This window comes from Protopterus annectens, chromosome 6.part0 (assembly GCF_019279795.1).
Source record: "Protopterus annectens isolate FY-2018-M chromosome 6.part0, PAN1.0, whole genome shotgun sequence".
In the NCBI taxonomy this organism is placed as follows: Eukaryota; Metazoa; Chordata; order Ceratodontiformes; family Protopteridae; genus Protopterus; species Protopterus annectens.
In genome coordinates this window covers 472,953,135-472,969,804 of record NC_056737.1, presented here as the reverse complement: position 1 = coordinate 472,969,804, position 16,670 = coordinate 472,953,135, and the positions used below count along the sequence as shown (strand labels likewise).

At 44.3% G+C, this 16,670-nt stretch overlaps 1 protein-coding gene across 1 annotated transcript in view; it reads left to right on the top strand.

The window, feature by feature from the left end:
• The window catches only part of INO80 (INO80 complex ATPase subunit), a 2,478,170-nt gene that overhangs the window by 1,035,059 nt on the left and 1,426,441 nt on the right, over positions 1 to 16,670 (top strand). The window contains exon 11 of the mRNA XM_044074204.1: positions 10,934 to 11,137. Within this exon, the coding sequence (XP_043930139.1) occupies positions 10,934 to 11,137 (204 nt within the window). The remainder of the gene's footprint in view (positions 1 to 10,933; positions 11,138 to 16,670) is intronic.

The window sequence follows — 16,670 nt, the reverse complement described above, 5'->3', positions numbered from 1 at the left end:
TGCATCAGCCTCAGTGCTCCTCAGATATTCATGGCTTCGACTTCAACCCCTGCCTGAGGATTTCAAATCCAAAATTCTTGATTCTTCACTAGATCACAACCTATTGTTTGGGAAGCAGTCTGCTGAATTGTTTAAGAATCTTCCGTAGAAAAGCAAGGAGCTTCAAGACATTAAGCAACTTCTGGTATCCCCTATATCTAAATACTACGGAAACTATCCAGCTAAGACCACCTATGTCAGAAGAACCTCCTCCACTGCTACCCCTTCTTCTTCTAGGCATAGGAGAGGAATCAGGAGGCAGACCTCTGCCAGATCAGCCTCTTCTGTACATACCCCCAGACAGCCCTTTCATGGCAGAAATGGCACCAACAATGCGTGACTCCCTTGCCCATCTCCCCCATCAGCCTGTCTCTCCCACTGCTTGCCCCTCTGGAGAACAATTACTTCAGATCACTGGGTTCTGGCAATAGTAGAAGAGGGATACTTCCTTTCTTGGAAAGAAAAGCTCCCCTCTTGGGGGGATCCCATTCCCACCCAAAAAACAACTACACCTTATTTCAGACATTATACAAAATCTGCTGACCCATGGAACCATAGAACCTGCCCCCCCAGGACAAGAAGAAAAAGGCTTTTACTGAAGGCTGTTTGTAGTACCAAAAAAGGATGGGCCATGGAGGCCAATCCTGGATTTGTTCTTAATAAATCTCTTACTAAAAGTCCCATCCTTAAGAATGCAAACCCTACTTCCTCTATTGCCAGCACAGGCATTCATGGTCACTCTAGACCTGAAGCAGGCCTTCCTCCACATCCCTGTAAAACCCTGTCACAGAAAGTACTTGCATTTCACTGGGCCCTGTTCTTACTTTCAATTTACTGCCTTGCTCTTTGGTTTATCCACTGCACCCAGGGTCTTCACCAAATGCCTTGCTCCAGCCATAGCCTACTGCAGAACCAAGGGCATTCAAAGCTACCCATACCTAGACGATATACTCATTCTTGCAGAAAAAGAAGTCACCCTAAAAAAAATCTGCAGTTTGCCATGGGGAGATTGAGGGTCTGGAGTTCACCCTCAATCTCAGTTTATCCCTAACACCACAGAAGGACAAAGTCTTTCTGGGCTGCAGGACCTGTACAGACCTGATGAAGGCTTTCCTTCCTCAGGACAAAGTACTTTCCCTAACAGGCCACTTCCAGGATCTGCCCCAGGTCCACCAACTATCAGCAAGAGAATTCCTGTGACTTCTGGGCCTTATGGCAGCCACCATTCCTATGCTACCATTAGCCCATGAGAAAACTGCAGTGGTGTCTAAAGAATGTGTGGTCCCAACACAACCACCCTCTAGAATTCCAGATTCCCTAAAGGCAGAGTTAAGGTGGTGGATCCATCAAGTTCAAATGAACCCAGGACTTCCCCTTCACCAGCTCAGTACATGCACACAGACGCATCAGACCTGGGCTGAGGGGGCTACCATGAAGGGCCTCAATGTGCAAAAACGCTGGCAGTCACCCTTTCAGAAAAAACACATCAGTGTCAGAGAAATGACTGCAGTCCTTTTGGCACTGAAAACGTTTCTTTCCATCCTTCAGCCAGGTCCCCTTCAAATCTTCATGGACAACACCACAGTCATGTGATATGTCAGCAAACACAGGGGGACCAAGTCCTGTATCCTCTGCAGGCTAGCAGTCCAGATTTGGGACCTAGCCTCCCAAAACAACTTATTTCTGCAGGCAGCCTGCATACCATCCCGGAAGAACCACCAGGCAGATGCTCTCGGCACATCATCCTCTCTGCATCATGAGTGGATGTTAAATAGAGACGTTTTTCTAGACATTGTCCACCAGTGGGGCACACCTCAGATAGATTTATTTGCCTCCCCCAGAACAGGCAACTGAAAAACTTTTGTACCAAGGACCACATCCCACTAGCTTGGAGAGTGGACACCTTCACCATTTCATGGAAAGGATGGATGTTCTTCATTCCACATTGCTGCAGTCCTAACCATTGGGTAGTCCGCTGTCCAGTCGGCCCGAATACCAAAGTATATGGCTGACGTTGGTCAAGGCGCATTAGACTGACGTCAGGACGGCAGGGTACTAATGCACATGACCGACGTCATATCCTCAGTCTTTTTTGCCGCATGGTCCGATGCAGAAGCAGTTTTGCGAGTGCAGGTTGGCGTTCTGAAAATTTCCGAAGTCGGAGTTTCAGACCGAATCAAAGTTGGCTAAGTACCCCGTTGGGGAACATTTTGGTTTTTTCTTGCCTCAGTATTTAACCGGATGTCAGAAAAAGTGAATAACTGTATTTCTTGTGGGAAGCAGATACCTCATAGGGATTACCATACTTTGTGTATACCTTGTTTAGGGCCTGAGCACGGCGTTGTTGGTTGCCGCTCTTGTGCTAGATTTAACAAACGCACTATTAAGAGAAGGTTAGACTGTGCCAGGTTAGTGTTTGGGAAGCGTTGTAATTATAAAATGCCGCCGGATGCTCCGACGCCGCTTCGATCCAAAAGCGCAAGGACAAAACCGCAAAGCCTAGGGTTGATTAACCGCAGTCCCGGACGTCGGTTCTTTAGAAGGCTCAGTGGAGCCAGAGGTTTTGCCAGGAGTTTCTTTGGAGTCTCAGGCAGAGACTTTACTGTTACAGGATGTGCCCTCTCAGGAGGTAGGCCAGGCTGAGGGGCTTCTCAGGTAACTGTTCTTCCCTCTCTTCCCAAGGTAGTTAGAGCCTCTCCTTCTGTTTCCAAAACTTCTTTGAGAGGTAGGCCAAGTTTAGCTTCAGTGGGGGCTTCTCCTAGCACTTCAGGTTCTGTGCCTAAGAAACATATGCTTAAAATGGCAGAAGATTTAATTACTATGATTAGAGGCTCTATGCCCCCTCCTGATAAGAGGCCTAGGGTGGAGCCTGAGTTTGAGAGTTTTGAACAGTGTTCAGAGGCTTCTGAGTCTTCTGGAAGACTTGCAGGAGTATCCTCCTTATTCTGATTCTGATGTGGATGATTCCACTCCTACAGCTTCTCCTCCTGAGGATTTCTCATTTTCAGAGACTCTGCATTCCATGAGGGAGCACTTTAAATGGGAAGGCCAAGATTACTCTGATTCCAGGAAAAGGCTTCGGGAATTCTTATTTTACCCCAGCATAGGCCCTTAGCTATACCTCCTGTGTTGAATGTGGTGGAAGATGTTTTTGCAGAGGCTTCCCTGAACCCTGATTCTTTGCCTCCTGCCCCTGTTAAACCTGATAGGTACTATAGGGTACCTGAAGCTCATAAGTATCTGTTTAAGAGTCCTAGGGCAGACCCGGAAACTGTTTCTCAGGGGCCTAAAGGTGTTAAGGCCTCTGTTGTTAAAAATCCTGTTCCCACTGATAAAGAGGCAAGGGCTTTGGATAGATGGGGAAAGAAAGTGTATACTTCTTCCACTTTAGCCATGAGAGCGTTGAATTGTCAGTTTCACATGCTAAAATATCAAAATTATCTCCTTTCACAATTGAAATCTAAGGTGGATGCTTTGGCGGAAGGTATAGAGTGTAAAGAGTTGCTGGATTTAGTTCATGTGTCTGAACAAGTGGGTAAGCATTCTTTGCAATGTGGTTTTGATGCTGTGCAGGCCTCCTCGAGGGTGGCTGCCACTAGTTCTGTTCTTCGCAGGCATGCCTGGTTGAGGGATCAGAATTTAGCAGAGCATGTTAAGACTAGGATTTTGGATGCTCCTTTACAGTCTGATGTGTTATTTGGTTCGCCTGTGGAAGCAGTTTTAAAGAAAATGGAGGACAAAGCTAAGTCTATGCAAACTGTTAAAGATTTTTGCAGGTGCAGCCACCAAGTTTAGTAGAAATTGGCCTACTAAGGGATGGACATATCCTGCTTATGATTCCCAGTCTAGGGGTAGGTCTAGACGTGGTAGGGGCAGAGCTCAAGGTTCTTTTAGGCCTAGAACAGGGGTTCACCTGCTCAGACTTCTGGTGAGGGCAGGGGTCAGTCCTTTCGTAAACAGACCCAATGACCTGCCTTTTCAGCTGCCAGTAGATTCTCGTCTGGCAGCTCCTTTGGGAGGAAGACTGTCTCTTTTCAAAGAAAATTGGGATTTAATCACTCAAGACAGATGGGTGTTGGATATCATTCACCACGGTTACAGGTTTTATTTCCATACATTGCCCCCTTTCAAAGGCATGCCAGACGTTCCTCCTCCACAAAGGAAAGAGGCCCACAAGCAAATTTCTCTGTTACTCCAAATAGGGGCCATTCAGCCAGTCCCTGTACCAGAAAGGGGCCTAGGATTTTATTCTCGCCTGTTCCTAGTACCAAAGAAGGGGAACACGTGGAGACCAATTTTGGATTTATCTATCCTCAACACTTATCTGGACATTCCCAAGTTCAAGATGTTGACGTTACAACAGCTTTTACCTCTGCTGGGCAAAGATCATTGGATGGTAACTTTAGATCTCAAGGAAGCTTACCTTCATGTGCCTATAAGACTAAGTTGCAGGAAGTATCTGCGTTTCGAGCTGGAAATTCTCATTATCAGTTCTCTGCATTGCCCTTTGGCTTATCTACTGCCCAGAGTATTCACAAAGGTTCTGGCTCCAGTGATAGCTTACTTCAGGCTAAAAGGAATTCAAATCTATCCTTACTTGGACGACTGCCTGATTCTGGCTCAAGAAAAGGAAGACCTTCTACAGCATCTGGAATATGTCATAGCAGTGCTAAGATGCCTAGGGTATTCTGTGAACGAAATAAAGTCCAGTCTAGTACCCTCTCAAGACATGTGCTTTCTGGGTGTGAGACTGAATACAGCAGCCCAGATGGCCTTTTTAACCCCGGACAAACAAAAGTATCTTTCCAGTTACTTCCATCAACTATCTCTTCAGTCCGGGCTGACTGCAAGGACAGTCCTTCAAGCCTTAGGGTTCATGGCATCTTGTATTCTGGTGCTTCCCAATGCCAAACTGCATATGAGGAAGCTGCAATGCTATCTCAAAATGTGTGGACACAGCACTGCCAGGATTTGGACACTGTCATTCAAATAATACCTTGCATTCAAAAAGAATTTTTGTGGTGGGCTCAGGAATGTCACCTAAACAAGGGACTCTCTGTGACCCGGCCAGAGGCGAGTCAGATTTTAACGACAGATGCCTCGGACATTGCTTGGGGAGCTCATCTAAACGGAAAGTGGATACAAGACAAGTGGCCTGCCAGACTACAGCATCTACATATCAACATGAAGGAGATGTTAGCAGTCCAGTTTGCATTAATGGCTTTCAAGGAGTTACTTCTTCCTGGGCAGGTGTTGATTCTAACAGACAACACAACTGTCATGTGGTACATCAACAAACAAGGGGAACACATTCTTATCCTCTATGCAGGCAAGCAATGATTTTATGGGAGACTGCGCTCAGCTTGCAACTAACTCTTCAGGCAAGGTTTCTGCCGGAGCACAGAACTCCTTAGCAGATGTGTTAAGCAGACAAATCATGGATCCCCACGAGTGGAAACTGGATCTTCATGTATTTCAGAAATTGACAGTGTCATGGGGAACTCCAGACATAGATCTGTTCGCTTCTCCACTAAACCACCAGCTGCCAAAGTTTTGCACAAAGGGGTTTCATCATACAGCTTGGAAAGTGGATGCTCTTTCTTTCAGTTGGAAAAATCTTCATGTGTATGCCTTTCCACCTCTGCCTCTTCTTCCAAAGGTGCTCCTAAAGGTCAGACAAGACAAGCCAAGGATGATTTTAATAGCTCCAGATTGGCCTCGGCAACACTGGTACCCACTACTAAGGAGTCTGGTAAGGCAGCCCCATGGCCTTTACCTTTGATTCCACATCTGTTATCTCAGAAGGACGGTCACCTGCTCAATGTCAAGCTTCACTCTCTTCATCTAACAGCCTGGCATATTCTGTGTTGAAACACAGCAGGTCTCAACTTCCTCAACAAGTTTTAAATGTGATTATGGAAGCTAGAAGACCTAGTACAAGAAAAGTGTACGCAGAAAAATGGAAGAGATTTTTATTTTGGAGTGCAGCAAAGGATTTGGAGATTTCTGAGCCTAATTTGAGTGTGGCTCTTCAATATCTTACTGAGTTATTGGACAAAGGTTTGTCCTTCTCTTCCATTAAGATTCATGATGCAGCAATTTCAGCTCACTATGATTGTGACCCACCATTGTTTTCGCATCCTTTGTTCAAGCAGTTTCTTAGAGGGGCAAAGAATATAAGACCCCCACGTAGAGCTCCTACTCCTGCTTGGGATCTCAATTTTGTGTTGGAAAAACTTACTCTACAACCTTTTGAGCCTGCGGCTACTGCTGAATTGAAATACTTGTCATGGAAGACTGCTTTTTTGTTGGCTATTACTTCTGCAAGAAGGGTTTCTGAGTTGCAGGCCCTTATGGCAGTAGAGCCCTTTTTGATTTTCCATAAGGATAGGGTATCATTACGTACTAATCCTTCCTTTATGCCTAAGGTGGTTTCTAGTGTGGCTTTAAACCAAACTATTCATTTGCCTACTTTCTATGCAGACCCCCAAAATAAGGGGGAAAAGATTTTGCACACTTTAGATGTACATAGGCAGTTGCGTTATTATTTAAGCAGGACTAAGGATTTCAGGCAGTCTCAGCAATTGTTTGTTTCTTTTGCTTTGAGTTCTCAGGGCAAGCCTGTGTCTAAGCAAACTATTTCTAAGTGGATTGGGTTTTGCATTTCATTTTGTTACTCCCATCATGGCAAGGAGATTCCAGCTGGGATTAGGCCTCATTCCACTAGGGCTACTGCCACTTCAACAGCATTTCTAAGGGGGGTGGCAACTAAGGATATTTTGGAGGCAGCTACTTGGAGTTCAGTGCATACTTTCTCTAAGCATTACCACCTTCCTCTCTACTCTAAATCTAGGGCTGGTTTTGCCACAGCTATTTTGCAAGGCATGTTGACAGCTCCTGCTTCCTTATGATTTGCCAGCCTCCCTTACCTCTGCTTTGGGATTCTACCCAATGGTTAGGACTGCAGCAATGTGGAATGAAGAACATAGTACAGTTTTGTACCTACCATAAATGTAGATGTTCGAGGATCCACATTGCTGCAGTCCAATTTACCCTCCCTCCTTCCCCTCTGTGTTTAGGGGTGGTGGTGTGGGCTAATATATATATATTCTTGTACATTTGTATATATTGTATATATGTTTGATGCAGGGCTTTTTGGTGTTTTGGTTTGGGCCTTGTCTTTTTAGGGTCTTCTGACATCTGGGGCAAGAAAAGACTGAGGATATGACGTCGGTCATGCGCATTAGTACCCTGCCGTCCTGACGTCAGTCTAATGCGCCTTGACCGACGTCAGCCATATACTTTGGTATTCGGGCCGACTGGACAGCGGACTACCCAATGGTTAGGACTGCAGCAATGTGGATCCTTGAACATCTACATTTATGGTAGGTACAAAACTGTACTTTTCTGTATGCCTTCCCCCCCTTCCCTCTCATTCAAAAGGTTCTTCTGAAGATCAGGAGGGACATGCCAAAAATGTTGTTGGTGACTCCCTGTTGGCCAAGGCAGCATTGGTTCCCCCATCTACTATCCATCACCAAAGGCAATCACCACAAGTTACCGCAGAAGGTGGACCTACTCACACACACAAGGGGTCACTCATCCACTCTCCACCTGGAAATGCTATGTCTAATGCTCTGGGTGATAAACATTTAATACTCTTCAGACACTGCTACTCTAAGGATGTGCTTTCTGTCTTGAGGGAGGCCAGGAAACGTAACACAAGGAGAGCCTGCATTTTAAAATGGGAAAGATTCTCCAGATGGTGTCTCCAAAGACATAGGGATCCCTTTGTAGTGGATGTCCCTCTAGTCCTAGCTTATGTGTATGAACTTATCAAGGCAGACCTTTTATACTCTTCAGTGAAAGTCCACCTGTCTGCACTCTCTGCCTGCGTACTTTTAGACCCTCCTCCATTCTCCAGGTTAGATGTTAAATTGTTCCTGTAAGGGGTCTTGCACACCAGGCCACCAAGGAAACCCATTCCACCACCTTGGGACCTAAACTTTATCCTAGAAAAACTCACAGTGGCCCCATTCAAACCAGCCACTTCTTCAACACTGCAAATGTGCACATGGAAAACAATCCTGCTAGTAGCTCTCACCTAAACTAGAAGGGTGTCAGAGTTAGAAGCCCTCATGGTATGTCTCCCCTGTGCTGTCTTCCGTAAAGACAGGGTGACCCTGTGCACCAACCTTTCTTTCATGCCGGAAGTGTTCAACGAGCTAGCATTAAATCTGTCCATCAATCTGCCCACCTTCTTTCTCTCTCCCACCAATGACAGTGACAGAATAGTCCATTCTCTGGATGTGCACAGACAGCTAAGATTTCATTTGGACAAAAATAAGTCCATAAGGAAATCTAATCAACTCTTTGTATCCTTTCATCCCATGGCCCTGGGCAAGGCAGTCTCCAAACAAACTATCTCCTATGGGATCAGGAAAACTATCTGCTTCTGCTATTCCTAGCATGGCAAGGGCTTACTTCAAGGGGTAAGAGCACACTCCACTAGAGCCGTAGCATCCTCAAAAGCCTTCTTCAAAGGCCTGGACACAGCCTCCATTCTAGAGGCAGCCACTTGGTCCACTATACACACCTTTACCAGACACTACAAATTGGACCATATCAGGACAAGAGCAGGTTTCGCTAGGGCAATCCTGCAGGGATTTCTGGAATCAGCTACCTCTACCTCCACCCTTCCTCCTTCCTAAGCTGTGGTACTCTCCCACACTAAGAATACTGCAACATGGGAATAGAAGGACATAGAATAGTTGTGTAAAATCTTACCATAACCATAGTTGTCCTTCTCTCCCATGTTGCAGTATTCCTTCCCTCCCTACATCCCCCTGCATTCCTTTCACCTGTCTGTAGAGCACCCTGGGGCACCTCCTAGACTATGGTCTCACTGGGCAGTCTATGGCATTTCACCGGTCTGGAGGACATCATTTAGCTCTACCTAGTCCACTGTCTGACTGGGCAGTTAGTTCTGAGGTCTGTGCATGCAGATGTCACATTTAAGGCTCCTAGTTTATGGCCCTGCGTGTGACGTCCCATGCACCAACAGCAGCCAGGTTTAAGCTTTTGTATAGGAGTCGACGTTTGGGTCACCTGAGGTGGAGAATCCCACACTAAGAATACTGCAACATGGAAGAGAAGGACATCTATGATTATGGTAAGATTTTATACAACTATTCTTTATCTTGGCCACAGTCAGAGCTCCACCCCTCCTGTATGTGTGTGTGTGTGTGTGTGTGTGTGTGTGTGTGTGTGTGTGTGTGTGTATATATATATATATAAATATATATATGCATGTGTGCATGTATTTAGTATCCTTATTGAATTATTGATCAAAAATTCAGTATAGTAAACTTTACCCTATCAAACTGAAGGCTTTTCACTGAATCCATGAATCCATCAAAAAAAAAAAAAAACTTTCAGAACAGTGTTTTTGGAAGTGTCATCCCCCTTGCACCCACCCACACCCCTTCAACTTTAAATATGACAACTCTTATCTCCAAAAGTGCATGACAGTGGAGAAAAGGGGCAAATTCCCTTGCCCCTGTATGCCATTCTTGGAGAACCCACCATGTAACTTAGCATTGTAAATGAACATAACATACCCATTCACCTTATTACACTCAAATGAGTTACATGGTGTCAGTCAGCTGCATACATTGATATAACTTAATTTGATGTAATATAGCAAAGCTGTATGTTGACAAAGTGCAGCTCAGCATTGAGTGACACCAAATATAACTTACATGCTGGCAAAGTGTCTCTCAACACTGATTGACACGTGTGTGTGTGTGGGTGTGGGTGTGGGTGTGTGTGTGTGTGTGTGTGTGTGTGTGTGTGTGTGTGTGTATTGTTAATGTGAAAAAACACTGAAGGCACTATTTTACAGAAACACAAATATATGACTGAACCAAAATTTAAATTAAAAAAGCAATCCACCCAGCTTAGCTAGCATGTACAAGTCCTTATACAATATGTGCAGCACCTTAATGCAAGACTTTATAGTTTGTACAGGTACTCCACTATTTATGTTCAGTAACAAACAGCCTCTTCAACTACGGACTGTAAAACAGAAAGTCACATCTGCAGACCCTTCAAGTCTAAACAAACTAAAAAAAAAAAAAAAAAACGTAACCTCAGCTTTAAGGTTACATTCACAAAGAGCTTCAACTGGTCTGTTCAGACAAATATTTTGTCAGAACATATCTTCTAACCTGCATGCACTCCTAAATTGAAGAAAATAACTTTCTAATTTTTCTTTGTCAGTCAACCTCCTTTTATGAAGACGGTTGTTGGCAATCAACTGCTTGATTAAAATGCTACGAGACTTGCAAACTCAAGTCACTTTATACATTTTTAAAGGTATGCTACCCATCTTTCACAGTCGAGATGTTTTGTGTGTGTATATATATATATATATATATATATATATATATATATATGTATACACACACACACACACACACACACACACACACTACTGTTTTGAAAATGTTGCTTGACTGCAAGTGTGATTGCCCTTCCCACTCCCCTTTGCTGACATCGTTCAATTCTTTTGGTTGAAATTGCAGGCTTTCTTTGTGTGTGCTTCATTGTTTATGTTTATTAATTTTGAGATCAATCTCACTGGAACATCTTCATTTAAAACTTTCTGCTTTTGCAGCCAGAATACATGAAGTACTTTATGACTTGATTTTTTTATTCTCTTCTTACCAATTGAGACACCCAAAGGCCTCACACAACAGTAGGGGAATCCTGCATAACTGCTCTGTAGGTGATGAGGGCATTGTCTGTTGTCTGTATCTTAAAGCTAAAGTATGAACTTGTCTGTCTTTTGCTGCTTGGATTTAGTGTTTTTTATCCCCTTTTCTGTTCACAGCTGGCCCATCAGTGCATGAGAGAGGTACGAAGAGCAGCCATCCAAGCACAAAAGAATTGTAAGGAAACCCTGCCGAGGGCACGAAGACTTACCAAAGAAATGCTCTTGTACTGGAAGAAGTATGAGAAGGTGGAGAAAGAGCACCGTAAACGAGCTGAGAAAGAAGCCCTAGAACAGAGAAAACTGAATGAGGAGATGAGGGAGGTGGGTATCAGCAATTCCATGTCCCACAGTGTTGTGTTCCACAGAAAAACAAACTGGAGTTTTAGTGATTTAATAGTGTCCTTGTTGTGGTGTCTTTATTCAGATAAGCAGTGATATGATTTTGCATTCCTCCCTGTCATTTGCATCATTTATATGTCTGCCATTTTTGTTGTCAATGAAAGTAAGTTGTAAATAAATGTGCTTCTGACAGTCAAATACTGTTTAAAGAAAATAGCACCCATTGCTTGATTTAATTGAGGCTTGAGCATTAATACTGAGTCTTATCAAACTTGTGTCATTTAGTTAACTCTAGTAGTTTGAGATGATTAAATGTTTCTCAGCAAAGATTGACAAGGTTTTCAAACTTTTTAGAATAAAAATTCAGTAGAAATGAAAATGGTGATAAAATAGGAAATGTGAAAAAGAAGCCAGGAAAGTGTGGTATGTGAAAAGCTTCTTTGTAGGATTGTGGTAGAAAGTGAAATTCCTTTAAATGTGCTGTTTGCTCCTCCAAACAGGGTTCAAAAGCCAATGTCTGAAGTACCTATAGAGAATTCACTAATCTTGTTGCTTCAGACTTAGAATAAAATAGCTATATCTGATGTTGTTCTTTTCATTCTTCCTCACTAATTTTGAATCTGATCCTTGGATGCAACTCGGCTAAATACACTAGACTTCGGATCCAGCTCTCGAGCTCCACTCTTTACCTACAATGCTCTATTTCATCCCCATTGCCTGAGATCCCATTTACTGCCATCGTGGTTAGCTGTAGGTTCCTCTCTCAAGCATTGTAAGCAAGTTTATTTCTTATTGTAAAGTGTTAAAATGTCTCTAGTTTTTCCTAAATTTGAGAATTTATTCTTTCATCCTCCCTCTTTGCTGTCGCTGGCGTTAGGGATTTCTTTTTGACCATTGGATCAACCTCCTTGGTACGTAGTGCTTAGTAGTCTTCATATCATTGTTGGTAATTTGTGTTACCTGATATAAAAGGTATTTTCTCTAAATACCATAGTTGGTATTTTTATCCTTCCCTTTTCTTTCCAGAGTGCCAGGATGTTTCTACTAATTACCTTTTTCTAGTAATTTCCTTTTTCTGTAAAAAAAAAAAAAGTTCTTGTTGTTGTTTACCCTTCCATTTTTGTTAGTATAGGGTTTGATGTTCATCGTGCATACAGCTGCAGTCCTAACAGATGGGTTTTCCTGCCGTCAGGCGGGTCCTCGGTCGGCCGAATTCCAAAATCTAGGTCCGGCGTCGGTTGTTGTCGCTTCTTCCCTGACGTCAGTGCGACAGGGGTATAAAAGAACCAGCCGACGCCATTTTCTTCAGTCTTTCTTGCCGTGCGGTGCCCGAAGCAGAAGCAGTTCACAAATGCCGGTCAGCCAGCTCCTGAGATTACGAATATTTTGCAACCAAAGTCTTCTTGAAAGCTAAGTACCCCGTTGGGGAAACTTTTCTTGCCTCAGACCGATGTCAGACAAAGTTAATAATTGTATTTCATGTGGGAAGCAAATACCGCATAAGGATTTTCATTCCCTCTGCATTCCTTGTTTAGGCCCAGACCACGACGTCTCGGCCTGTCGTTTTTGTGCTACATTCAACAGACGCACCATTAAGCGTCGGGCAGAGTTCGCCCAACACTATTTTGGCAAAAACTTTAATTACATTATGTCGTCGGATACTCCGACTCCAGTTTTGAGTAAAAGACGCAAAGATAAGGACCGACATACGAGGTCCGCGGCTTTCTACCGACACCACGCCAAAGCCGACTACAGGTGGTCCGGTTCTCAGTGAGGCGCCTACGCAGCCCCTGACTACCGACGACACTTCATTGGCGGTGTCTACTGTACCCAAGGTCGCAGGCTCTTCGGCCCACACCCCGACTACCGATACCGAAGCCACTCTTGGCGGTGAAACTCAGAGTTTAGACAGGTCTGCCACCTCTCAAGGTGTCTTCAGGCCTTCCTCTTCTTTTTCCATCAAGGCTTTCACTAAGTCTAAAGCAGCCATGCATACTAAGAGACAAGCTCCACAGGGCCCTTCTCAAGGCCCCATGCCTAAAAAGCAGATGCTCAAAATGGCTGAGGATTTGATTACTCTTATCAGGGGTTCTCAACCCCCCCCCCGGACAAAAGGCCCAGAGTGGAGGAAGAATCCCCCTCCTCGGACCAGGCCTCCATTATTTCAGAACATTCTGATGACCAGGAGCATTCATACTTCCCTTTTGAAGATTCTGATGCAGAGGAGTCCATTCCCTCTGTCTCCCCCCCCTGAGGATTACTCTTTTGGGGAAACCTTGCATACCTTAAGGGAACACTTCCACTGGGAAGGCCAAGAGTACTCAGACTCCAAGAAAAGGCTTAGGGATTTTCTCTTGCTCCCTTAGCACAGGCCTCTGGCTATACCTCCTGTCTTGGACATTCTAGATGATGTGTATTCGGAGGCCTGCCTTAACCCAGACTTTTTACCTCCAGCCCCAGTCAAGCCTGACAGGTATTACCGGGTTCCTGACTCACACCAATTCCTATACAAAAGCCATGCGGCTGACCCAGAAACTATCTCACAGGGCCCCAAGGGAATTAAGGCCTCCACTGCTAAAAATCCATTACCTTCAGAGAGAGATTCCAGAGCTTTAGAAAGGTGGGGGAAAAAGGTATACACCTCGGCCACTTAACCATGAGGGCATTAAACTGCCAGTTCCATATGTTAAAGTACCAACAGTTTCTGTTATCACAGTTGAGAAACAAAATGTCACAACCTGAACAACCAGACTTGAAGGAGTTGCAGAATTTGATGCATAGTGCAGAACAAGTGGGTAAACATACCTTGCAATGTGGTTTTGATGCTTTAGAGGCCTCATGTAGAGCTGCTGTTACAGGATCAGTCATACGTAGACATGCCTGGCTCAAAGAGCAAACCTTACCAGATCATGTCAAAGCTAAATTACTAGATGCCCCTCTGCAAAAAGATGTATTATTTGCTGTTAAAGCTGAGGAGGTATTAAAGAAAATGGAGGAAAAGGCTAAATCAATGCAAACAGTGAAAGATTTCCTGCAGGTACAACCTCCACGTTTCAGTAGAAATTGGCCTTCCAAAAATTGGTCCTTTCCAGCCATGGACAGACCCCAAAGAGGTAGATACAGGCACCTGAGGGGCAGAGGGCAATCTCAAGGATCGTTTAGAGGCAGACAATGGCAAGCTCCTACACAAAGAGGTGGTGAGGATAGTTCACAGCCATTCAGAAAGCAGACCCAATGACTTTCCCCTTTGCATGCCAAGCAAGGCTCAAATGGCAGCACCTTTAGGCGGAAAACTGGCATTATTTTCGAAAAATTGGCATATTGTCACAAAAGACAGATGGATCCTGGACATTATAAACAGAGGCTACAGATTCCATTTTCACACCCTTCCAAAAATGAGAGGCATGCCAAACCTGCCACACAATCAAAGGGCAGAGGCACAAAAACAAATTTCAGATCTCATGGACATGAAAGCTATTCAAGAGGTACCTACATAAGAACAAGGTCAAGGTTTTTACTCCAGACTATTCCTGGTACCAAGGAAGGGAAAAGATTGGAGACCTATTTTGGACCTATCCATCCTAAACACATTTTTACTGCACAAAATTCAAGATGCTCACATTACAGCAGCTTCTTCCCATGCTGGGCAAGGGGTCTTGGCTGGTAACATTGGACCTCAAGGAGGCATACCTGCATGTCCCAATCAGACAAGATTGCAGAAGATACCTCAGATTTCTTGCAGGTTCAACCCATTATCAATTCTCTGCATTGCCCTTTGGCTTATCTACTGCGCCCAGAGTATTCACGAAATGCCTGGCATCAGTAATTACCTACTGCAGACTTCAAGGGATACAAATATACCCATATTTGGACGACTGCCTGATCCAAGCGGACAGCAAGCACATACTTCTGAAACATCTGCCTTTTGTAATAATGTTGTTGAATTCTCTGGGATACACAGTCAACATAAAGAAATCAAGGCTAATACCCTCTCAAACAATAATTTTCCTGGGTGCCAACTTTGACACAAACACCCAGATGGCCTTACCTCACGCCAGAGAAACAGGGGCAACTAACTCAATACTTCAGAAAACTAGCAAATTTCACCAGGCTGACTGCAAGGAAAATCCTGCAGGCTCTGTGATTCATGGCATCTTGCATCCTACTAATCCCATGTGCAAAGCTGCATATGAGGAAACTTCAATGGTACCTGAAAAACCTATGGTCTCAACACAGCCACAGTTTGGAAACAATAATACTACTGATTCCATGTCTTCAAAAGGAATTTCTGTGGTGGGCTCAAGCATGCCAAAGAAACACAGGTCTCCCATTCTGCAAGCCTCAAGCAAATCAAGTCATCACAACAGACGCCTCGGACTACGCCTGGGGGGGTGCACATGACAGATCAGTGCATTCAGGGCAAATGGTCCCAAAAAGAAAAGCACCTTCACATCAATCAAAAGGAAATGCTAGCAGTAATAAATGCTATTATAGCTTTCAAAGACCTTCTGCATCCAGGTCAACTATTGATAAGGACAGACAACACCACAGTAATGTGGTACATAAACAAACAGGGAGGAACCCATTCATATCCCCTATGCAGGCTGTCACTTTGGAACATGGCTCTGGAATTACAAATCGAACTTCAAGCGCAGTACTTGCCAGGCAAGGAAAACACGCTGGCAGACAACCTAAGCAGAAATATGACAGATCCACACGAATGGAAGTTGCATCCTCAAGTTTTACAGAGATAATTCAAGCATGGGGAAGGCCAGACATAGATCTCTTTGCCTCCCACAAAAATCACCAATTGGCAAAATTCTGCTCAAGGACTTTTCATCCACAGGCCTGGAGAGTGGACGCACTCTCTTTCAGTTGGACAACAATGACAGTTTATGCCTTTCCACCTCTTCCTCTGCTGCCCAAAGTTCTATTAAAAACCAGAGCAGACAGACCGAAGATGATTCTCATTGCTCCAGACTGGCCAAGACAGCACTGGTACCCACTCCTGAGGAGCCTGACGCATTCCCCACCATGGACCCTACCTCTAATGCCTCTTCTTCTGACTTAGCACAGCTTCAAAACTCTTCACAGTCAGCTGAAAACACTCATTCTAGCCGCATGGAAGATTCCTTAACTTCACAACAGACCCTACTCTCCAAGGAGGTGCAGGATGTCATTTTGGAGGCCAGAAGGCCTTCTACTAGAAAAGCTTACTCCGCAAAATGGAAACGGTTTTGTGCCTGGAATGAGAAAAAGGGCCAGAATCCTGGAATACTGAATTTACCTCAAATATTACAGTATCTAGCTGAGATGCTAAGCAGTGGACTTTCATTCTCCTCCATCAAAATTCATGCCTCAGCCATTTCTGCAGAATACAACACTGATCCTCCTTTATTCTCTCACCCCCTCTTAAGACAGTTCCTCAGAGGGGCTAACCTTCTCTCATCTGCTCTATTTATAGATCTATCAAAAGCTTTTGATATGGTTAACCATAACATACTCCTTGACAAAC